This window comes from Vigna angularis, chromosome 5 (assembly GCF_016808095.1).
Source record: "Vigna angularis cultivar LongXiaoDou No.4 chromosome 5, ASM1680809v1, whole genome shotgun sequence".
Lineage (NCBI taxonomy): Eukaryota > Viridiplantae > Streptophyta > Magnoliopsida > Fabales > Fabaceae > Vigna > Vigna angularis.
Genome location: NC_068974.1, coordinates 35219131 through 35244924, shown reverse-complemented (window position 1 = coordinate 35244924; position 25794 = coordinate 35219131). Strand labels below are relative to the sequence as shown.

General features: G+C 31.7%; 1 protein-coding gene, 1 long non-coding RNA gene and 1 pseudogene across 2 annotated transcripts; 1 reads left to right on the top strand and 2 right to left on the bottom strand.

The window, feature by feature from the left end:
* Window positions 1–11139: 11139 nt before the first annotated feature.
* On the bottom strand, window positions 11140–12147 carry LOC108340815 (chitinase 2). The gene has a single exon (XM_017578405.2). It carries the CDS (start codon window positions 12116–12118, stop codon window positions 11195–11197), a length of 924 nt encoding a protein of 307 aa, XP_017433894.1. The 5' UTR covers window positions 12119–12147; the 3' UTR covers window positions 11140–11194.
* A 3029-nt stretch (window positions 12148–15176) lies between these two features.
* LOC108340814 (kinesin-like protein KIN-5D) lies at window positions 15177–21256 on the top strand (annotated as a pseudogene).
* Window positions 21257–22693: 1437 nt separating this feature from the next.
* LOC108340167 (uncharacterized) lies at window positions 22694–25251 on the bottom strand. The gene is made up of 3 exons (XR_001833171.2): window positions 25061–25251; window positions 24839–24911; window positions 22694–22838 (listed from the first exon to the last, which is right to left on the bottom strand). It is a non-coding gene; the product is annotated as an uncharacterized LOC108340167 (long non-coding RNA).
* Between the last annotated feature and the right edge of the window lie 543 nt (window positions 25252–25794).

Here is a 25794-nt window from a genome sequence, read left to right as displayed (position 1 = left end):
TTAAATGAATTTCAATTATTCAACTTTATATTTCATATAATAATTTTAAACTATCTTATTATTTAAAATTTGGAAAACAAAAACATACATGTATATATTCTGTAAAATATACGACGCATACTGATATTTATTTGTACTGTAATTTTGTGTATGTTTCATTGGACTGTACAGACCTTTAAATAGCCATAAACTTAATTTTTTTCCATCATTTAAAAGTAAAAACAGAAACTATACAACAATAGAAAACAAAAAATGATAACATATAGAAATAGAAAAAACCTGAAAATAGAATCTTAAGTATAATTACAAATAAACCTTAAAATTTAAGTTTATCCCAACATATTCAAATAAAAAATCTTTATGGGATTGCACTATAAATGGCAATTCTTCACTTTTTTTTTGGCAGTATTAGACTTCCGAATATTGTATGAAGATTTTATTGTTTGGAAAATTTGTTTACTAATCATAAAATCAACGAAGAAACCTAAAATGATATGATATCTATTGATAGGTGACATGGTTATGTCCTCTTTGAATGTTGTTTTTGAAATATGAACATCGTATTTTGCATTACCTTATTATTCGGTTGAACCTTTTGATAATAGAAACAAAGCAATAAGTTTGTGGGTGACACAAGTCAAATAGGATCGTGATTACCAAACACCACAAATTTACTCTTATAACTAAATTTCACTATTCAGCTATTTCCTTCATTCTTATTTATGAGAAAAATATGATTTACTTAAATTAAAATGTTATATAATTGTATTGAAACCTATTAATATTATGTTTTCTTTGTTTTTTTATTTGCTTTAATGTTATTTTACTATAATCAACTTGTAGTAGAATGTCTTATTTTACTCAATCAGCTACGGCATATAATAAATACATGTATGTATATAACTTATTTTAATAGAGTACACAGAAGTATAATTGAAAAAAAAAGTAATTAATGTGATGTTAAACTTTGCAAATAACAAAATCAGCATATTTTACAGAAAATATTATTAAATAAACAAAATAGTTGAAATTTATTTATATTGAGAGATTCAGTAAATGTACATTTTTTTCTTATAAATAAAAAATAGATACGAATTCGTTTCTTATTACATAAAACTCTCTCGATATGAAACAACTAGTAGATAATTAGTGACAAAGAAATTGTATCGATCTAGTTAGAGAATCCGGGGTAAAGGTGTTTTCTTTACTAATCTTTATACAAGAATATTAATTAATTTGATTGGGGTTAAGTCTAATTAAAGTTGATGACGGTTGACTACATGTTTTATATTTTAATATATAAAATAATTAGTAAAAAATGATTAAGTGTTTATTTAAAATTGTGAAAAGGATAACATTAAGTAATTTAAAATTAGTGGAAATACAAATATTTTCATAACTTTGCTCACATTTTTTTATGAAGATAAAAAATAATAATAAATCTTGTAACATCCCAAAAATACAGTCTAAAACTATATAATAGAATATTCACATTTAATAATATCCAGATCAGTATTACACTAAAGTAGAACGTACGCTCACAGCCGAACGACCTTACAGAACGAGTTATAAATTTAAACCGTACATGATAAGCAAAACTGATCGAACGGTTTATAGAAGAAAATACCGAACGGTCACACCTAACAAAAGGGAAGGTGATCGAACAACCACCTTACTATAACTAGACTACTGACCGAACGTCCTACTCTTCGGTCTTCACTTCTACCTCGACCAGGTTCTCTTCTTCCAGCGCATCATCCAACAGCTCGTCTCCTTCTGCTCACATCCACACAGATGATCATTGCAATGACAAAACGAACGTACAAAACACGACAAGACAGGAAACACAAGGTAAGCTTATGTAATTTAATTCATGTATAAACATACATTTTCTCACATTCAAACACACAAGATATATTTCACCATACGCTTCATATAAATCATAATATTAGACTGACTGTCCGGACTGTATGACATTTGTGTAGCTATGACGTTCGTGCACCCGAGTGATGTAGTAACTGGAATGTCCTCATCAGCTGCCACCTGAGGTTAGTCCTATCTGTTCAAAGTACCCCTAAAGACTAGGACCTCCTGCCGTTCCCACACATGACCTACCCTTCTCTACGTGAGGACGAGTACTCACGGAACATCAAGATGAATCGACAGCTTAGTATTACCACAATCATACTTTACCAATTCCAATATTCATCCATGAGTCGTTCCGCCCTGGAACGCTCGTTCATAATCCAACATATTTCATCCATATCATATTCTCAATTTCATATTTCATTATCAATCATCTCAAATTTGTCTTTCATTACCAATCATTTCAATTTCCTCTTTGTTCAAAGATTATTAAGGACATCAGATACCGAACGTTTTAATCCTCACTCAGAACGAGGACGAACACTTGGAACGAGACAGAGAGGTCTCCAGTTCCAGAATAGAATAAGACCGAGAAGGTTACTGCCGGTTTGAGAAAGAAACCGAGTGTAATAGATATAACAAGAAACGAATGGAGCGAACGTAAATTATAAAGTGAACCAATTGGATGAATTGACTCTTGATAGCTCCAACCGAACGCTGAAAAGACCACGTCACGTGCTACGACTCTAGGCCGGAATCAATCAGTACAGACACTTCAAGACATTCCAATAATAATACTTAGAAGAATTCACAAGAATTCACATGAAGAAACCGAACGCTGATAAATACTTAGTTTATTTGAATTTACATCAAAATATCCGAATGCCCGTAAATGACCGAGCACGGTAGAGAGAAAGCTCTATTGACGTTGGACGAACGCCATTCTCATCAAGATAGATTATAAAAGAAACATGTACGAGCGCTTGGTGTAAGACCGAACACTACTCACTACAAGCGCTTGGTGTAAGACCGAGCACTTCTCAGTACGAGCGCTTGGTGTAAGACCGAGCACTACTAAACTTATATTAGAAGGTTTGATAAATATAATAAGATACTATTTGAAGTAGTGTTTAAGAACAAATGAAAATATACAAATACACACACACACACACACACACACACACACATATATATATATATATATATATATATATATATATATATATATATATATATATATATATATATATATATATATATATATATATATATATATATATATACTTAAGTTTGTAACCGAATACCAAGAAACAACTATGCTTGGCCGAACGCTCATGTACAGTATTACGAAACGAAGACGTTCGTCCTCAAATAGGATTCTCCCCAAATGAAAGAATCCAATTCTAACCAAGTTTACTACCATTACCGAACGGTAAATGACCATTCAGTGACAAACGTACACTATCATAGTGAAATTTCATATTCAGAATTTATTTATATTCGCCTCATTTCTTAACATATAGTTCCATAACTTTGTACATTCATATCATAGTAATTTTCATAAGATTAAACAGCCATAACATAATTAATCATACTTCATATAATCAAACATGTCAACAATCATACTTCATATCATTCATCAACTCAACACACGTACATGCCATTCAAACATCATACAAATTAAATCATATAAGCTTCCCTTACCTCTGAGCGTGAACGAACATTCCCAGAGGTAGAATACAATTTCACCACTACCAGTTTCCCTACCGTCAACGCTCGACAATTCCAACTACACCAAGTGACGACCCAACACTATCAGAACCACTCATTTTGAAAATGGTGATCAACACAGGAACCCAGTACTGGGTTTGCATGTTTAGGAAACGAACGACTGGTTGAAAAGAAAGACTTACCAGCTCAGCTTCACAAACCGAACGGTTTATCTGGAAGCTCTTGACGCCGGAAGTGCTTCTACGGTGGCTGAATAGAGATCGGAGAAGGGAAAGGGAGTGCGTTCTTAGAGAGAAGATGAAGAGGATGTAGAGAGAAGGAGGAGAGAATGAGATTCTTCAGAAATATGAAAAGAGGGTGCATGCAGAGATGAAGTAGATTTTCTGAAAATGCAAGTTTTGCTTCCCTCGTCAAAACGAACGTCCGCTCATCTGCCGACACCTGCATTCCACTATCTGATTTCCGGATCCCCTTCGCTTGACACCTGGCGTCCGTCATTTGAGTGTCGAGCCTCCCTCTTGACACGTGAACTCCACTAAAACGATACGTGCGTGAATTTTACTGGTTCTGACAAATCTTAACAGAGTTAGAAATTACTATAGTAATCATTAGTTTATTCATTGTTGTTTAAATTATTCACCTCTTCCCTTTTTTTAATTAGTAAGTTTTTTTCTGGATTTAACAAAAATTATAATTGATTTTATATTAATTATTTTCATTTTCAGGTCAAAATAAATCCATATATATATAAGTCAAATAAAGTAATGTAAATAACGAAATAAGAATAACATGCATCAACAGTTTGAAGGACGTATTAATAGCTATTAAAATTAAGATTTAAAATTATTCGTTTGATCTCACGAGAACATTTCAAGTTTATCCTTATTTTAAAAAACCAAAAAAATTTAATATCTTTTATAAAATGTTCAATTATATGTCTTAATTTTTGAAAAAATATCTCAATTAAATTAAAAAAAAAATTGTCAATAATATTAACGACTTGTCATGGATCGGTCTGTTATTTTTTTAATTATTTTTTGTAAAAATTTTGTTATCACTATCAGGTTTCTGGTATATCATGTCACAAGATGTAAATATCAAATAAGAATGATAACAGGTAAAGTCGGATTAGGCATGTATAATTCCTACCTATAACAACAAAAATTCACTCATGATACTACGTATATTTAAAAAAATATATTTTATAAACTTTTAAAATAAAAATATAAAAATATATATAATATAATAGAAATTAAATTAAATATAAGTTATTTCATATAAATTTTTTAATTTTTAATTTTTTCTTTTTGTGTAAATTAATATTTGTTATTTTTTCTTATATAGCAAGTTACATATAATATATTATACGGTGAAACAACGTAAGTCCTCTTTACTTAAAGTAATTTGTAAAAGCTTAAACAAAATTGTTTGTGAATGACAAACCTACATATAAGTAAGGGTGAATAGTTTTACTCCTTCAATCTTCTATATTTATTGTCAAATATATTATATTTTCACTTTTTGTAGTTCTTAAATTTATATATTATTGGTCTTTCTTAATTATCACACTTATAAAGCTACAAATTCACACATAACTTTAAATGAAGAAGTGCATAAAGTTTTTCTTTTTGTTTTTTTTTTAATTTATTTTATTTTGTTCTTCTCATTATGCAATGAATCAAGAGTGGGTGGGGACCAAAGTAGCATCTTCAAGGTAGGTCCTATAGAATCGTCTATGTCAACTCAAAATTTAGCACGCGTATCATTTAAATAAAAAAGCAAAAAAAAAAAGTGACAAAATTATTTGCCACCAAGACTTAGATATATATTAAATGAAAATATAAAGATCTTGGTCATGATATTTCTTAATAATGGCTCTCTCAATTGGTAAAATATAATTCTAATTTTTTTAAAAAATTTGTATGAATCTTTGATTATTTATTGGAATTTAACTCTCATAAATAAAGTTGAAAAAATTGAAAAAAAATAAGTTTATTATCTTAAAATTTTAGATTAAAAGTAATGTTAGTTCTTTATGTAAATTAGATTTATGTCTTATTGAAGTTATCTCTTTTTTTTTCAAATTTTTTTGAAAGATTTATAAATGATATCATAATAAAATATTGAAAATTGACTTAAACAAGAGAAATTAAACAAACATGTTTTGTTATAATGAATAATGGTACAAGTAAGTATTCAAAATGTATCGATAGAAAGAGAAATATCCATATGAATCAACTTATTTTAGTAAAAAATTATTAAAACATTTAAGTGAATCTAGATTACTTTAAGATTCTCGATTAAAAATGACGTAAATTTTTTACTCATATCTCATTATTAATCATTCTACGGCTATGAATCCTCATCTAAGAAAAAAAAAATCCATGAATTATTTTATCTTGGTATACTTCACGTTACACCAACTTTCGTCCTTCTCTGTCACCACCACTTGGTTGTTCTTACATACGTAATCAAAAAATTTTCTAAGTTACTTGGCAAAGCACATGCAACACCTGAAACTGAGAGAGATTCGATTTTGCATGTGAATAATTTAGATGTTTTGATGATGAAGTGATGGATGTTAATAGAAATTGATTGAAAAGAAGTGGCTCTTCAAAGATCAATCAACGTGAGGATCACGGAATTAGGCTAACTTAGCTTCCTACCCTTTTACCACACTTTTTCAAAATGAATACAAAATTCAACAGATGATGAAAAAACAATAGATTTCAAGGCCAGTAGTTGAAAGATTTTTTATGTGAAAAAATCAAAAATAAAAAATTGTAAAAAAAAAATACACGACACAAATTTATTTCCTCACACTTGTTTGTTGGAATCAGATTTGTAAAGGTTTGACGTTTATTTCTACCAAATTAATCTGGAATATCTCTATATGTTTTTTTAGTAAAATTATTCTTATTTACTAATTATTTTGTCTCTTCAACAAATAAATGAGCACAGTATATCAATTTAGCATCTTACAAAGAGATGTTTAATGATATTTTCTTCGAATATTTGTAAGTATATATATCGAATCATCTTTAAGGGTGTATTCACCTGAAGGACATGATTTGGGAAGAGTGAATGGATGGATTTGAGAGGATTTGAGGGTAAGTTTGTGTTGTTTATTTGAGTGGATTTAGAGGTAATTAAGAGTTGATTTATAAGTAAAGTTTGAAAATATTAGTGTAGGATTTGACTGATGTGACAGATAAAAAAAATTGTTTAATTGGTAAAATTTGAAGATTACTAAAATGCCCCTAATTATAAAAGTAATATAAAATGATAATTGATAATGTTATATTTAATTGTAAAAATGTTTATAAGGAAAATAAAATTAATTATTAAAATGTAAAAAATGGTAATTCAGTAAATTGAAATAATAATAATAATAATTATTATTATTATTATTATTGTCATTATTCATTATTATTATCATTTTTATTATTATTATTATTTGTTATTATTATTATTTGTTATTACTATTATTATTATTATTATCTATTATTATTATTACTGTTATTAGTATTATTATTTAGAGAGATATTTTATTCATTATTCATTATTATTTTATTAAACAAAGAAAAAAACATCACAAATAAATTATTTAAAAAGTGCAGGGTAATATAGTAAAAGGGTTTAAATCACTCCAAATGTTTCCTAACATGCAAAGATGAGAGCGAATAACAATCTCACAAATCTATCCATGCTTTTCCTTTCAAATAAGTTCAAACGAACATGAAATCACCCTTAATTTCATTTTCATTAATCTGCATGCACAGTGCAATATGCTCAAATGAACAGACCACAAAACAATTTGTTTGGCTGTTCATTTATAATCTTACAATTGATAGGAATATATATATTATTAAAATTAAAAAGAATTTAATATTATTAACTATTTTAACATTTTTTTAATCTTAATAATTATTAAGAATAAATTTTAAATCTAATTCAATTTTCTAAAATCGATAAAATTTATTTTTATTTACATTTATGTAATTGGTCTTATTGTGTTTATTGAGACTTTAAAAAATAACCTAATATTTTTTATCTTAAAAGCTTAATTAAATTAATCCAAATAAAAACCGTAGAATATTGAGGTCATAAAAATATTGAAGCCATATTAAAATATTATATCTTTTGTCCCATAGTATTATTAGTCAACATGAGTTGACTTGAAAATATGAAACATATAAGACTAAAATACTAGCATGTCACTCTATCAACAAGGATTAATTTCAAAGAATACAATAACCAGTTTTAAGGATTTCTATGCATGCTTAAATGAACAACACACATTATAGATCTATTTTTAATTTACAATATTGTATAAATTTAACCTTTGGTTCCAAAATTCTACAACTCGAGATAAGTTTATCTAATTAACAACTTTTAGAATCTAACTAGTTACTGAAAAATTCAGTACAGATATATTTTTTAATTAACATCAAAAGATTAAAACAAATGGAAATGCTTTATGTGTACATTTTAACATTTGATTTATTATCAACGAAGAAAATGTGAGTTTTTTTATTAAATTATTAAAGTGAGAGAAAATTAGTATAGAAAATCTTTTATTAAAAATACAAAAACTATGTTGTTTTACCTAAGTGAAATATGTGTGAATATATATAGAGAAAATACAAGTAAGTAATAGAAAAAATTTTGTGTTTTTTTAATTGTTCCATTCCGAAGGTATTGATTTTAAGGCTGTACAATATATTGATTAACAATATTGGCATAATAAAAGGATTTTGTGACTATTATTATAACCAGACAATAATAGCTTTGTATTTTTCTTTAGAGAAACTAACCTCGACATCAATTTTTTCATTCTTCACCTACAACATAAACAATTAATGTCATTATATTAGTATAACTTAATTCTACAAAATCTGTTTGATTTGTAGGTGGTTAGAAAAATGAGTGAAACTTGTCATGAGTGAAATAACACATAAAAGATAAAGGCGAAAGGTGTGGTGAGAGGGGTTTAATCCAATATTATGTAAATTTTTTATAAAATACAATTAAGAAAAACATTTAAAAAAACCTTTTATTAAAAGTATGAAAATTGAATTGTTTTATGAAAATGAAATATATTTAAATATAATGAGAAAAACACTGAATTGTTTTATAAAAGTGAAATATATTTAAATATAATGAGAAAATACAAATAACAAAAAGCTAAAAAAAATATATAATATAATTGAAAGAAGATATTAAAGGTATCACTCGGAAAATCGTACACAAAAAAGAAGACAAAAACAAGACATGTGATTTGAAGAAGTAAACGACAACCACAAATTAAATTAAATAACCATATTTAAAAATAAAATACTATACTTAAATATCTTCTGAAAATACTATACTATACTTAAATATCTTCTGAGAATTGAAACGAGTATTTAATATCTAAGTATTTAATACTTAGATATTGTAAATAATTTTAGTTTTTCCTTTCTTATATTATCTATCGCTCCTTTTCACCGTAATTCAGCGAAAATATATTAATCATACATGTATATAAGTCAATTTATGTTAGAAATAAAATAATCATAAACTCCTATCTTAATTGTTCTTTGAGTATGAAATGTGTTTCGGGTATAGATATCTTATTCAAAACATTTCAAGTTGTCCTCAAGATTGGATAAACTCCCCAGTGATTTTTCATCATCAAAATCATGTTGTTCGCTCTCTCATTCTTGTCCAAACTGTGTGAATGGATACCTCTCAAAAATACTTCAATGTTAAGTCAGTAATATAACCAACTAGTTAACATTTTCAAATGCGTATCCAATTTTTTCACATCAAGGTTACGAAAATCTCCGAGAAGCAACTAGTGTATTATCTGTGCCAATTGCCATGTAGCTAATAAGCTCGTGGATATTGAGGTTCCACAAACGGTACTTCCTGATATTGTACTTGAAGCAATTGTTTGAATTCCTTATGATATGCAAGTGAAACAAGTTTTAGCTAATGGTAAAAATGGAACTTTGAATGTGGGGCTGTTTCTATTTTACCGGAATGTTTTGAATTGGCACCCCTCGATCGTATTTCCCCACAACATGTGATGCACATAATGTGGATAATGATCCTAAAGTCATGGATCTTTATTTTTAATAATTGTGATGTGTTTTTATCTTTCGCTCTGAGTGGTGCTTAGTCCTAAGGCAAATACAAAAAATATATTATACATCCTATATATGATAAGATAGATTTTTAGTACATAATTAGATGTAAATATTATTATAAGTTTTATAAAATCAAATATTATATTTAAATAAATTTATAATATATAAAAGAGTGATCATCTTATAATATAATTTTGTAAGATTGAATAAGATTTAAAATTTGATTTGTTAGAATTCTTAAAAATATATACGAATAGGGATCTTATTGGTTTATATAAGAATATTTTCCACTTTGCTAGCATGCAATCATGTGGTATGTTTGAGTTGAGGAAGTGGAGTGGGGTTATGCTTATATGGAAAGTTGAACTTTTGCAACGATGAAATGGAGTGGGTTCTCACCTTACATGAAAAGTTGAACTCTTTCCAATATGGAGAAGACAACGAAACTTGTTATGGCCCAAGGAGACTCTTTCCATAGGTTTGTGCCCTCTTTTCAATAAGACATAGTTTCTCCACTACTATCATTCATTCTTTGACCTTCTTCCCAGTATATTCATTCACTAATTAATCATCCTTTCATATACTTTTACTAGGACCAGTGTGTTTTGATACCTGTTAATTAAACGTAAAACTTTTATTCAATTAATCATCCATTTTATGTCATTTTACACTAAAACTTCAAACAGTAGAAATACATGAAAAAACTATACTTGAGACCATCTTTTCAACTTAGTATTTATGAAAAAAAAAATTGTTTTAACAGTTTCTTAGTCAACCCAGTAATATATACATATGGTTTGGCATAAAGTAAACAGAATTAGAGTGTTAATATGAGAGCAACAACAATTAATTAAATGACAAGAACGGAATAAATGTGGGGTAATGTGTGCATAAAGCATGCGTCAGTAACATTCTTTTTTTTTTTCATTTTTTTACGGAAGACGACTTAAAATTTTAAGTGGTGAGTGTTTCGTTGAACAAAATCAAGAAGGGAAACTAATTTCCACTCTTTTCAAAGAGAAAAAAAGGAAAAAAGGGTAAGATTTTCTAATTATGATGGGATCGATAATGTTATGGTCATTAGTGACACTCCTTTTGATAGACACGTATTCGGCATTTTGAATGCATAATAGTTTCGTGAAAAATAATGGTAGAGTTACGTATATTAACAGAGATCATTATAAAAAAATATAATTTACTTATAAATAATTAAATCATAACAATACTGAACAGTAAAAGGGTAAAAGTATGTTATCAACAGATTTTGTGATTTACCTATGAATTTTAACCTAGGTAATGACTTTTTTTTTAATGGATCAGAAATGATTAAGAAGTATTATATATAACATAGAAGGTTTAAGAATTTTATATCATACACGATACATGCATGTATATATATATCCACAGAGATACTGTATAGAATACAAATACAGTATTAGCATTTTTGAAGCCGGTTTAATTTACTACGGTAAAGCCAAAAGGGCTTGTGATTGCTTCTCATAACGAAAATCATTTCCCATGGAGTCATCAGCAGACCAGACAAAGATACCATGAAGGTTTTGCTGAGTCTTTAGCGTGTGACATGCTGTAAAGAAGCCATCATTCGGGGCCAAACCGCCACTTCCATCACTGATGAAACTCACCAACACCTTTCCACCTTTGTAATTCGAACTCTGCGTGTTGAAGTAGTCGATGAACTGTGCCACACTGGTGCCCTTGTCGTACGCATAAAACTGAAAGTTAACGTAGTCTATGAGGTTCCCGTAACTCTTCCACAAGGCCAGGTAGTGGCTCTGAACTTGGTCATCGTCAAAAGGAGCAATGGAGGCAAATTCTATCACCCCGTTCGATTTCAGCGTCTTGATCACCCTCCCCACACACTCCGAGAACGTTTCAGGGTCCGTTTTGAAGTGCTCGTAGTCGATGTCGATTCCGTCCAAGTTGTACTCTTTGATTATGCTTGTCAATGAAGAAACGGCGTTGGAAACCCAGGAATCGATCGACGAGGGGTTGAAGTAAGCGGAGCCTCCTCCGACGCTGTCTCCTCCGAGACTCAGGGCTACTTTGACGTTTGAGTTTTTCGCCTTCACGGCTGAGACTTGGGTAGGGTTAAGGTTGTCGGTGTCCCAGAAGACATTGAATTTTCCGTTTGTTGGAGAAGAGGTTGATGAGGTGTCGTAGTCAATGGCGAAGGAGAGAATGAAGTGGAACTGGACACTAGGGTTAATTGGAACATCGGAGAACTTAACGTTGTTGAACTCCGCTCCTATGTATTCTCGGAATAGGTTTGAAGTTGGGGTGGACATGGTTTCTGCATGGGTTGATGTGAGTAACACGAAGAACAAGAACAAAGGTTTAAAACTGATTCTGGTGATGGAAGTTTTCATTTTCGTAGAAAAAGACTGAGTTCAGATGCTGTTACTGTATATGCTTGGTGATGATTGCTTCGTTTGATAAAAGCTTATATATAGTAGTTTATGGATAGAGTTTATGAACAAAGAGAGGATGGAAAAATAAAATAATTGGATGCATGTCGTGGCTATAAGGTTGTTCTTTCTTTAAAAAAAAGTTGAATTAAACTATTTTAATTTACGTTGATGCTTGATTTGTTTTAATGGATAACAAATATATTTGACTAATAGTAAACTTAGAATAAAATGTAATCTATCTTATCAGAATTTGAAAAAAACAAATAAAGAAGAATGTGTATATTTATTAGAAAAATGAGTTTTTATCATACTTAAATTTTTTTACATTAATTTCATACTATTTTTCTCTATTTTTTATTCTCTCATTTATTAAAAAGATAAAAAAAAATTATATTTATTTATGATTATTTTATTATTGTACTGTATCAAATGAAGGTAAAAATATGTTACGCCACTCTTAAAAGAAATTGCAAGTATAATCTACCTAAAAAATATACATAAAAAAATATTTTTTATATTTTTTATAACTTTCTACCACACATAAAAAATATTTATTTTCATAAAAAAAAAGACATATATGAAGTGACTCCTTTCAATTGTCACAGCATTTTCAGAAATTTACGATTTTTCTCTGGTAAACAGTGGTTAATCTCCAAAATTTATAAATTCAAATGAAATTATATTTTACATTTTTAAGGTAACAAATTTAACAAGGAAAACGAAAACGACTGATTTCGAAGTTTACATTTTTTAAATGTATTAAAAATAATGGTTGTTAAATGATATACATGGCCAAATAATGAGATAAGGAGAATAAATTTGAAATTAACAACTAAAATATATAAGTATGGAAATATAGAAAACAAATTTACACAATAATAATTCATGATTGAGTAAGTTTACAGTGAAGAATAACTGTACTTATTTTAGATATAAAATATATATTAACTCGTTTACATTTTGATCTAAAAATTATGCTTAAAATTACCCCAAAAAATATAATAAAAAGTGAAGTTGAGTGAAATAATTAAAAAATAAAAAGAAGTAGAAGAAAAAGAGAAAGTAGTTAAGAGAATTGGGTAGGTGTTGACAAATAAAGAAATATGTAGCAAAAGAAAAAATTTAGGATACAATCAATTGAATGGCTAAAGTTACAAAAATAGAGAACATGTTTGTTTTTGGTTTGTTGGGGAGTACACGGCAACCTTAACCTAAATTATCTTGGAAGGCAAAATGTCTCAATCCTGAATTCATCAAAATTTCAACATCAAATCCATTTTTCTGGGCAATGAAGTTACTTGAGAATGTAACAAAATAAAAGTCTTATATTATTATAAAAGCTGTTATGTTGAAGCATTGCAATCCCAATGTTAATAAAATCAAGAAAATTGGGCCCACCTTTCTGTCTCAAGCCCAATCCAATCCCATTGTTCTTCTTTCCCAGCCCAACAGTCTCCTCCATTCCTAGATATCTTTATAGAAAAGATTTGTAGACCAAAAGGAAAGTTCAAAATGATGCTACCAATGAACCATAAACAGAAACAATGCTGCTTGCCACCCAATTTAACATAATTTTAAATATATTTAGATTAAATTTTATTTATATTTTAATTATTTTTTTTAAATAAAAAAAATTATAATAAAGTGAATCAATCTATTTAACTCGTCCGCCTATATTAAACCAAATTCCAGTCTAGACACCAGATTCGAATTATAATATGGAATTTTGAAACCACTATTACTTGCTGTTATGTTGACCATAATTAAGAGATTGGCTAAATTAAAATCCGTGTACTTTTTAAAAGGTTTTATTAAGTTAGAAATAAAATTGAAAAGAAATGTGTACACACAAAGTCATAAATCCTGTTTATATATAATATATAGGTATAAATTAATTAAAGTGTCATTTTAAATTAATTTCAATATTTCTTTTTTTACATAGAAAGAAGTAAATAAAAAACTTAAATAAAAGGATAACACATTTCCCAATTATTTAAATGAATTTTAACCTATTGAATGAAAAATACTTACTAAAAAGTTATAAACAAATTTTAAATATTCAATCACCAACAAATTAAATAAAAAATAATGAAATTCATAAATAACTTAAAAATTACTTAAATATCTTCTTAATCATTATAACTAGGGATGGCAAAAAAATCCGTGCCTGCGGATATCCGCAGATAAAATCCGCGACGGATAGTTGATACCCGCAGATATTTACTATTCGCAACCCGCGGATAGCGAATATTTTAATACCCGCTTATAAACGGGTCGGGTGCGGGTATTATACTATCCGTACCCGCGGATATCCGTTATCCACAAAAAATAAAAATAAAAATTTAATTTATATTTTATTAAGTTAAATTTAATTAAAATTAACATTAATTTATATTTTACAAGATTAAATTTAATTAAAATTGAATTTAAATTTATATTTAATTTAATTTATATTACATTTTATATATTTTTTGTAATTCTATTTAAATTTTATTTTAATAATTTATTAAAATATATTTTTTTTAATATTTGCGGGTATCTACGGATATCTACGGGTATCCGCGGATTTTAAAATACCCGCCGATATTTTTTAAACGAATATCCATGCGAATAGCAGGTCGAGTAGCGAGTGAATTTTTTTTTGTCAGATCAGATTACGGATAAGCACTATCCGTGTCCGACCCGACCCATTGCCATATCTGACTATAACCAACAATTTAAACAGTAGCAGTAAGAAACAGAGAACTAGTGAGTTGACTGTTAACATTTTAATTTTTCTTTTCAAAAAAAAAAATCATTAAAGAGGTTTTGATTATTGTGTTTGTTTTTGTGTTGGATGTAACGGTCGCGTGATGCCATAAACGTCCCAGGTTTAACGCCGTTATCCTCGCCCATTATTTTCCGATTGCAGTACTACTGTTTTGAAACGTCTTTCCACGCGTAACAACATAACGGTAACGCCTCTTTCAGTTTCCATTTCTTCTCTGTTTCCATTTTCACTTTCTCCCTTTGTCTTACCTTTTCTTCCAGCTTCCATAACAGAGACACCACTCCCTCCTTCTCTCTCAAACACTCACTTATTATATTATTTTTCATCTCTCTAGAATAAAGTTTCTGACACTGCAAAATTCCATCTGAATAAAACAACCTAACTAACTGCACATTCTAAGATAACCATTATTCTTCTTTTGGATTTCAGTTTCACACTCCTCCACACCACACATTTTGTTCTTCCATTGCTTCCGATTTCAATTCTTCAACGAGGTTTCAACTTCGAATTTGTTAGGTGCAATGGAGCCTCAGCAGAGAAGAGTAGGATTGGTGCCGTTATCGCCGTCGCATACGGCGCGCTCAGGCGACAAGCTGGCGCGAGATCTGCGACCTGCGGATTCTAGTTCCAGTGGTCACAGCAAGTCCGATAAGGACAAAGGCGTCAATGTGCAGGTTCTCGTTCGATGCAGGTCGCTGAGTCCAACTCCCATTTTCACTTCATTGAGTTCGGTTTGTGCATGACTCGTTGAAAGTCGCTGATGGAGTTTATTTTGCTTCTGCTTTTGTTCAGGCCGTTGGGTGAAGATGAAGCGAGGTTGAACACGCCGATCGTGATTTCGTGTAACGAAGGTAGAAGAGAGGTTTCGGCTGTGCAGAGTATAGCCAACAAACAGATCGACAGAACCTTCGCATTTGACAAGGTTTTTTCGCGTTTTGCTTTTCTATACGATGACTTTTTTGGTAATGCATACTTCGAGAAGTTGCTGGTTTTATTGTTTGGAGTGTGGATTACTCTGTGGATTTTATGAATTCTTCATGCTGGTGAAAGTATTTATATTCTTGAACTGAATATGGAATGATCGAGTAGCTCATTAGTCAGTTGCCTCGTTCTCTATCCATCATAAATAATAGTCATGGCAACAAACTATTACGCTTTTTTTTATCTTTTTATTTGTGGATTCTTCACTTGCAATCGTGCATTCATCGGGATTGTGTTTCTTATGGAATAGGTTTTTGGTCCGAACTCCAAGCAGAAAGAACTGTTTGAGCAGGCCATGTCTCCTATTGTGAATGAAGTGCTTGAAGGCTATAACTGCACCATTTTTGCTTACGGTCAAACAGGGACAGGGAAGACGTACACAATGGAAGGAGGTGCAAGAAAAAAGGTAATCTTTTTTTGTTTGCATAGCTTTTTATAGTATTTCTTGTTGCTTTGAGCTGAATCTGTTTCTTTCTATGTTTTTGGTTATGTAGAATGGAGAGTTTCCCAGTGATGCTGGTGTCATCCCAAGAGCTGTGAAGCAGATTTTTGATATATTAGAATCTCAGACTGCCGAGTATAGCATGAAAGTAACGTTTCTAGAACTTTACAACGAGGAGATAACTGATCTTTTGGCCCCTGAGGAGACTTTAAAATTTGTGGATGATAAATCTAAGAAACCAATAGCTCTCATGGAGGATGGAAAGGGGGGAGTTTTTGTTAGAGGTTTAGAGGAAGAGGTTGTTTGCACTGCAGATGAAATTTATAAGATATTGGAAAAGGGCTCTGCGAAAAGGCGAACAGCTGAGACTCTTCTCAACAAACAAAGCAGTCGCTCCCACTCCATATTTTCTATCACAATTCACATTAAGGAGTGTACTCCAGAGGGTGAAGAAATGATTAAATGTGGAAAGCTAAACCTTGTGGATCTTGCAGGCTCTGAGAATATTTCACGTTCGGGTGCAAGAGAGGTATGAAATGATTATAGGATTTATTTTGGGCAGTGTCCATTCAAACGATATAATTTGGAACAGTACGACAGCTTTACTAATTTGTTAGAATATTAATATTGGAAAAAGTACCCCTCGTCTATTTAGTCATCTTCAATTCTGGTATTATCTTTAGGTCACTTTTATTTTTTCTTGACATTTTTCTGACAAGAGTAAAATGGTATTGCCTTTTTGAGCTTCACTTGTGAGAAAATGCTCGCAGGGAAGAGCAAGGGAAGCTGGGGAGATAAATAAAAGCTTGCTTACTCTAGGTCGAGTGATTAATGCTTTAGTGGAGCATTCAGGTCATGTTCCTTATAGGTAAGAGTGACTAACGTTCTGGCTATCTCTCGTTTGCATCTTTTGATTCTATTTTCAAACCCGGAGAAAAAAATGCTTTTGTATTATCAAGTTGTCCCATCATACCAGGGATAGCAAATTAACAAGATTGTTAAGGGATTCCTTGGGCGGTAAAACCAAGACGTGCATCGTTGCTACAATATCACCTTCTATTCACTGTCTGGATGAAACTCTTAGTACCTTGGATTATGCACACCGTGCCAAAAATATCAAGAACAAACCAGAGGTGATTTTCATTGTTCCTACTTTTCTTTATAAACCTTACAATGCTTTTTTGTTTCTTATCAAAGATCCGCAATGCAACATATCTAATAGTTTGGAGTTCAATACTTTGTCAGATCAATCAGAAGATGGTTAAATCTGCACTCATTAAGGATCTGTATTCTGAAATTGACAGGCTGAAGCAAGGTTGTCCTGTGTTTACAAATATTTTGTTAGTCACCTTGCATTGTCCCTCCTTCAGTTTTCTCTAAACAGAGAAATTTGCACCATGTTAATAAACTACTTTTTATTTCATAGTTCTGTGCTGGCTTTTTTATTATTATTATTATCATCTATGTGGTTTGCAGAGGTGTATGCTGCAAGAGAGAAGAATGGAATTTATATACCGCGTGACCGTCATCTTCAAGAAGAAGCGGAGAAGAAGGTTTCTCTGACCGTGTCTTAATTAGAATTGGGAATAAAGTTATGCTTTTGAGACATTACTATTGCTAAAACTGTATATTCTATAGGCCATGGTTGAAAAGATAGAACGCATGGAACAAGAAGCAGAGTCCAAGGATAAGGTATTTTCCGTCGTAAATTATTACAATATAGGTATAGTCACTTGAATATTGAAAAGCATCTCATTACTTGTGAGCAGCAACTGATGGAACTTCAAGAACTCTACAATCGTCAGCAACTTTTGACAGTCGAGCTAAGTGATAAACTAGAAAAAACTGAGGTAAAAAACATTGAGAAGAGATGGCTGTACACTAACTGATTTTTCTTTATTTTGAACTTCTGATCTGGTTCAAGAATTAAATTTACTTATGGTTCATATTATCTCAGAAAAGTCTTGAAGAAACTGAGCAGTCATTATTTGAACTTGAGGAAAAGCACACACAAGCAAATGCAACAATTAAGGAAAAGGAATTTCTAATATTTAATCTACTGAAATCTGGTTAGTGAAGTTAATTGTAACTCCTATTCTGTATCAACCAGCTGTTTGAATATACCCTTACCATACTTTTTTTTGGTTGGTTGATCAAAATCATTTTCTCCTCATTCCAATGTGTGATTTTTCTCCGTTCTCTGCATCTTCCAGAAAAAACACTCGTGGAGCAGGCAATTGAGCTACGATCTGATCTTAAGAATGCTGCATCCGATGTGTCGAACCTGTTTTCTACAATTGGTTAGAATCATTTTTCAACTAGTAGTTTTATTGGGCCCCAATTAGAGGGAATAACTTGACATCACATAAATGGTTGTTTTTAAACTTTAGAACGGAAGGATAAAATTGCAGAAGGAAACAGATTACTTATCCAGAAATTCCAGTCTCAGTTAGCTCAACAGCTAGAAGATCTGCACAAGGCTGTTGCAGCATCTGTAATGCAACAAGAGCAGCAACTGAAGGCAATGGAACAAGATATGCACTCTTTCGTATCAACAAAGGCAGAGGTGGGTTTCCATTTGCAATGATGCTTGTTTTTCTTATCAGATTAACAAACTTGTTATTGTTTCCCTCTTTCAGGCTATTGAAAATCTTAGAGTACAGGTAGGAAAACTAAAAAATATGTATGGTTCCGGCATTAGAGTTTTGGACAATTTAGCTGAGGAGCTTAAAGGAAATAACCAGTTAAAATTTGGAGAGTTGAATTCTGAAGTAGCCAAGCATTCATCCGCCTTGGAGGATGTAAGTGTCTGACACTTTATAAGTTGATTGATTCAACGTGAGTTTCTTGGTGCATTTACTATATTTTTTGTTCTTCAGCTATTTAAAGGAATTGCATTAGAAGCTAATTCATTACTGAAGGATCTTCAAACTAGTCTCCAAAAGCAAGAGGCCAAGTTAACTGATTATGCTCGACAACAGGAAGCGGTGCGTGATTTCTTGTATGTTGGGTGAACTTCAGAGTTAGAGATGTTAAATTCTATTTATTGAATGCAGGCACATGCCAGAGCAGTCGAGAATACACGTGCGGTATCTAAAATAACTATGAACTTCTTTGAGACATTACACATGCATGCATCCAATTTGATCCAAATTGTGGAAGAATCACAATGTACCAATGACCAGAAATTGTACGAACTTCAAAAGAAGTTTGAGGTGACTGAAAGTGCCCTTTTTTTGCGGAATTTGCACAAATCACGATTGGAAATTTCTTAATACTCCTTTGCCTTTTAACATTTACGCGTCTCTTATTATTTATTGAGTGTAGGAATGTACTGCATTTGAAGAAAAACAAATGTTGGAGAAAGTGGCAGAAATGCTTGCTAGCTCTAGTTCTAGGAAGAAAAAACTGGTAGCGGTTTCTTTTAGACAGTCTAATCTTTCTTACGCTAGCTTCCGTTACTACCTGACTGCAGTTTCTTACCATCTTTATTTGCTTGTTAGGTCCAAATGGCAGTTAATGATCTCCGAGAGAGTGCAAACACTAAAATCAGTAAGCTTAGGCAAGAAACATTAACCATGCAAGATTCCACTTCTTCTATTAAAGCACAATGGAAAATTCACATGGAAAAATCGGAGTCCAACTATCATGAGGATACTTCAGCGGTAGAATCTGGAAAGAATGACCTTGTGAAGGTTCTCCAGCACTGGTATGGAATATGGATATTTTGTTCTTATTATTCTCTTCTATTCACTGAGCACCTACCCTAACCAAACAATTGCACAGCCGCAAGAAAGCCGAACTAGGCGCACAACAATGGAGAAATGCTCAAGAGTGCATACTTAGTCAAGAGAAGAGAAATGCTGCTTCTGTTGACACTATTATTCGGTAGATTTTTCATTCCTTGCTAAGATCAAAACTGTCACTAAGTTTTTTTATCTGCTAATTTTTTTTACACTGCTTTCGAACAGGGGAGGAATGGAAGCTAATAATCTCGTACGAGCCCGATTCTCAGGTGCTGCGTCAACTACTCTTGAAGATGCAGAAATAGCAAACAAGGATATTAAATCTTCCATTGAACGTAAGTACTAGCGTTCATATCTATGCTATGCTATGCACCACAAAATGCCTTGGTAGATTACGCCACAAATGTCACTTGACAAATTATTTATGCTTGCCAGATTCATTGCAACTTGATCGCGACGCCTGTGGTAATATATAAACTCTAGGATTATCCCATGCTGTGGTGACTTGAGAGAATTGAATGGTGGTCATTACCATAGAATCGTAGAGATAACTGAAAATGCAGGGAAATGTCTTCTCAGTGAATACGTGGTAAGGGACTTCAAGTACCGTTTAGTATGCATATATGTATAGATTCTGGTAACGAAAAATCCTTGTGTGTGGCATCCTTGTGTGTGGCATGTCTTGTGGATTCTAATATTGTGTTTAAACTGCTACATGAAATACAGGTAGATGAACCATCCTGTTCAACACCCAAAAAGAGACCCTTCAATCTGCCCAGTGTTTCGTCCATAGAAGAACTAAGGACCCCACCATTTGAGGAACTACTGAAATCATTCGGGGATTCTAAATCTTCAAAACATGCAAATGGTGACGTTAGATACATTGGGGCATATGAAGCTGCACAATCTGTAAGGGATTCCAGACTTCCCCTTATAGCAATCAACTAGAGCAGTCAAAACTCCGTAAATACTGTTTCCAATGTATTTCCACACAAATTACAAATTCGTTTATTTTTTATTTTGGAAAGAGAAAGAAGGAAAAAAAAAACAGAGTAATATATAATTTTTTTTTAATACAGTTTGGTTCCACGTGGATACATCTACTATTGATGAACTGACATTGGATTATTATATGATTTCGACGTGCTTTTGTTGCATCTCAAACCTACCATGACAATTCATTGAGTGAAAAAGAAAACAGTGGAAGGTTAATTTGATGGCAGGGTGTTTAGAGAATGGTAAATTAAACATCTCAATTTATTTAATTCGAGAGTTATTAACATTTCATAATATTCTTTGCTGGGGTGTCAATAATCATCCAATGCATTAACATTTTGATCTTAATAGATTTGAAACATATTACAGGTAAAATAAGAATGTTGTTAGATGCAACACAACTTCAAGTTAGCTCCTTCATCCGTACACAAGGAGCTATACGTGAATTTTGATTGTTAGATTAAATTAGATAACATGATAAAAAAAAAGACATTTATGTAATATACGAAAATCCACCTAATCTTAACCAAATTCCACGCCTTAAATATTTTCACATTCTATTCTATGTTCTCAAACAAAACAATGTGCAACAATTCTGCTAAAAGATCTTAATGCAACTTGTACTTTAATACATTATAATATGCAAAAGCAAACAAACATATGTTAAAGAAGTATATTAAGAGTTCAAATAATAGTTAAATGTGTCATGGTGAGAATAAATAAATAAAAAATTGAGTGATATATAAGAAAAACAAAATCTACGAAGATTAAGTTTTATGTTTTTATATTAAAAGTGGTCTTAGGTCTTTTATTATGATCAATCTCCTCATTTTATTAAGTAAAAAAATTCCAACAACATCAAAGTGAAATTACAATCAAAATGATGCTACTTTATGTAAAGATCATTCCAAACCATTGAATTGTCCACACATTGCCTTGCATGTAAGCATGATGAACATCAACATTTTTCCTGCATTAACTCACTCAATCCGTCCCCCAACAATTGTATAAAGGAAAGGCCCTAACTTGAGTTGTTACATTTTTAATTAAAAAGAGTTGTATCTTGATGATTAGTTATAATTTTCTAGACTTTTTAATAGTTATAACAAATTTTTAGTGGTCATATTTAGAATATTGTGTACATAATGTCAATGAGAAAAAAAGTTAAAACTAGTTTATTTTTTTGAGAAACGAGAATAAACAAATATATAATTGTATTGACTTTAATTATCCTAGTGGAGATTGTCCACTTTTATTTTATAATAATTAAAAAGTAGTATTTTTCTAATTATTATTAAAATAAAACATATTTTTTAAATTTAGAGAAAATATATTTTTAAAAAGTAATTATAAAAAGCTATGTTTTTTCATAATACGAGGGAAAACACATGTCGCATGTTTATAAATAATAATTATTATTATGAAATTAAATATAAATAATTTTTATAATTTTATTATGAATCATTTTTATTTACTTGTGACGTCCCAAAATATATTAAAAAACTTATATAATAAAGACGTCATTATACATAATATAGGAAAGCAGTAAAGAGTAATTAAGGATTACAGTTATCTCAAAGTAACTTCAAAAATTAAACTTCAACTCCAAAAAGATCTAAATTATAAACTTAAAGGGAAACAATATTTCAAACTACAGACAATAATCGATAACATTCTAAGGAGACTAGGTAGCAGCATTATCCTCAACTTCCAAGGTCGTCTCCAAAAGAACCTCTTCGCCATCTGCTCCCACCCAAGTGGATGATCATTGCAAAAGAAACATACACAAGCAACACAAACAAGTAAGGGTGAGCTAGATATAAAAAGCATGTTATTCAACCTCACACGACATGCAAAAGTCACTCAAACATGGTAAAATGACATCACAAGACTTGTTATTTTATAAACCGACTCGTCCGGACTAGAATGATTACTGAGCTATGGTGGGTTATGCACTCGTAGTGGCCTCTACTGCTTTGCAAACCCGTTGCCAATGGGTTCCACCCTACCACACTCACGATGTTGGTTTCTTACGCGCCCTGGAGCATACTGGAAGCCTCCAAGGCTAGGACCTCCTGCTACTACTCACCACATTATTCAATCCTCTCTACTTGAGAATGATTGATCATTGTAGTTTCAGGAAAACCCCCAAAACTGAGCTACCATGCAATCATTATACACACCACCAGGGCACCACCATGTATCCTCTCCTTGAGGATCATGGAATTACGTCCATGAATCATACTGTCACTTTGAAACTTAACCCAAGACATGAATAACCAGATACCATCATATTATCACAGTGAATCCAACATATCTCATACATTCACATACTTCCCACATAAATCACATCATACTATGCATTCCAAACATTCCACATACTTGATTCAATCAAAAGAGAGACAAGGAAGAGACATGACCTAAAGTATTCGCACAACGCACCCCTTAATTCGCTATGCGAATTAACTCGTTGAGGTCACAAGCCTCGTGTCTTCTCGTATAACGCACCCAAGTCGCTATGCGAGAGCTCAAACAGAGAGCACACCCCCAAACCTTCTCGCTATGCGCCCAACTCGCTCTTCGAATTAAATGGGCAGTGATTCTAGACCACCACTAGTCGCATAGCGACAGGATTCGCTAGGCGAATTTCACAAACAGAGAGCAACCCCATCTGGTCACTCGCACAGCGCACCAACTCGCACAGCGAGTGACTCAAACAGTAAGCACTCTCTACAGGGTCTCGCTATGCGAGACAGCTCGCATAGCGAGTCTGCATAATCTGCATGACGCAGATTCTGCATAAGTATGCAACTCGCACTCCCTTTACCCTTTTTAGTTATTTTCCCCAACTTCCAACCCTCCTAATTCTTGTTCCACACCTAATTAAACTTGTCTAAATTATTATAAACGTTCTTAGCATGATTCTAAAGTGATCACTACCAAATTTTAACTTAAACTTCCAATTTTCACTAACCCAAGGACCCAATTTCGATTCTACCATTTTGAACCTGACTTTACTCAATTTTATGACCCTAACCTGTTCTAATTGCCTCATCTAAGCTAGCCAAACTGCCCAATTTCACTCAGGACTACCTATGCTTAAATTCTCTACCTCAGTTCCTTTCAAAAGACCCAAAACAGTACTCCCTTAACTATTTACCCTTCTAACGCGACTAACACATGATTTCCACCTCAATCACTCCTTACTAACCCAATTGGTCATCGGAGAAGAATCAAATGTTTGAACGCATCAGTCTCACCTTCGGTGCTAGCACATATGACTAGTTACAACTGACTGGATCAGACCAGGATGCTCTATGATCAGGGATGTACCAACTCAGGTTTTTAAGATTCCTCTATCCTACCAACATAGTACTCTCAATAAGTCACAATTTATTTATCTAAGTCATCCAAACTGTCCTATGGTGTTCTAGACTCCGATTGCCCAATTACAATACTTCACTTCCCTTCTTGGTAACCGAAAACAATATCAGTACACCCACTCACCATCCATATTAATTATTTTACAACATTCTTACTCCAAACCAGTAATCCAGTATAACCAACAAGCTCATCCAAGTCAGAGAATACTCAGTATACCATGGTTACACAACTTTCACATATTCAACAAATGCAACTCAACATGCTCACCACCAAAAATATCACATAACAGTAAGATAAATCACAACTGATCAAACATGCACCTCATATAGTTCAAACAAAATATCACTAGCTCCCCTTACCTGGGTTTCTCCAAGCACAACTACTGAAACTGCCCTAGCAGTACCCTCGACAACACAAGAACTCAACCTGCCCCTACAAACCACCAAAGTGGTGACCGCAACAACTTTTAGAGTTTGATTAGGCAGAACGTACGAAAACGAAATCCACTAGTAACATGCAAACAGTAACGTTGCATGCCCTAGGTTCAAGGACAGTGAAGGAGAAAGGAATAAATGACTTACCGATCGGAATGAAGAGGACGTTTGGTAGAAATGAAGCCCTCTACTCCGCGGACGCTTGGGTAGCACCAAAATCGAATTCCTATGGTTCAAGGAGCTGTGAATGTAGAGAGAAGTCAGAGAAAACCTTTAGGGCAAGGGTTTTAGAGAGAGAAAGGGAAAGAGCTCAGGAAAGTGAAAAATAACTCTGAGAAGCCCTTCCTAAGGTTAAGCTGGCCTTAGGCTGATGGGCTTGACTGCCCCACATAAGGCTCAATAACCCCTTATTCATTTACAGGCCCTTACAATAAGTATTTTTACAGCTAATAAAATAATCAAGTTTAAGAAAATAATTAAATTTTAAGAAACTATAAAATTAATAAAATAATTTTTAATTTAAGAAAACATTTATTTAAAAGATAAATTTGAAAAACAAATACGAACATTCAAGAAGAATTTATGTATAGATATAAATGTTTTTATAATTTCATGGTAAATAATTTTATTTATTTTATAGGTAATTTTACAATTAAAAAATAGTAAGTTTCAAAAAACGATCAAATAAAAAAATGATTAAATTTAACGAAAGATAAAATAATTATTTTAATTTAAAAAAATATTTAAAAAATTTGAAAATATGGTAAAAAAGAGAATCTTTATATGCATAAATTTAAATATAAACAAGAGTAAAATTGATAATAAAATATACAAAAAAATGCATTGACTAAAAACAATTTCTTTATTAATAGATATAGATA

What these genes read in the sequence shown, in the direction of transcription:
- LOC108340815 (XM_017578405.2), bottom strand. Translation starts at nt 12,118, where the DNA reads ATGAAAACTTCCATCACCAGAATCAGTTTTAAACCTTTGTTCTTGTTC.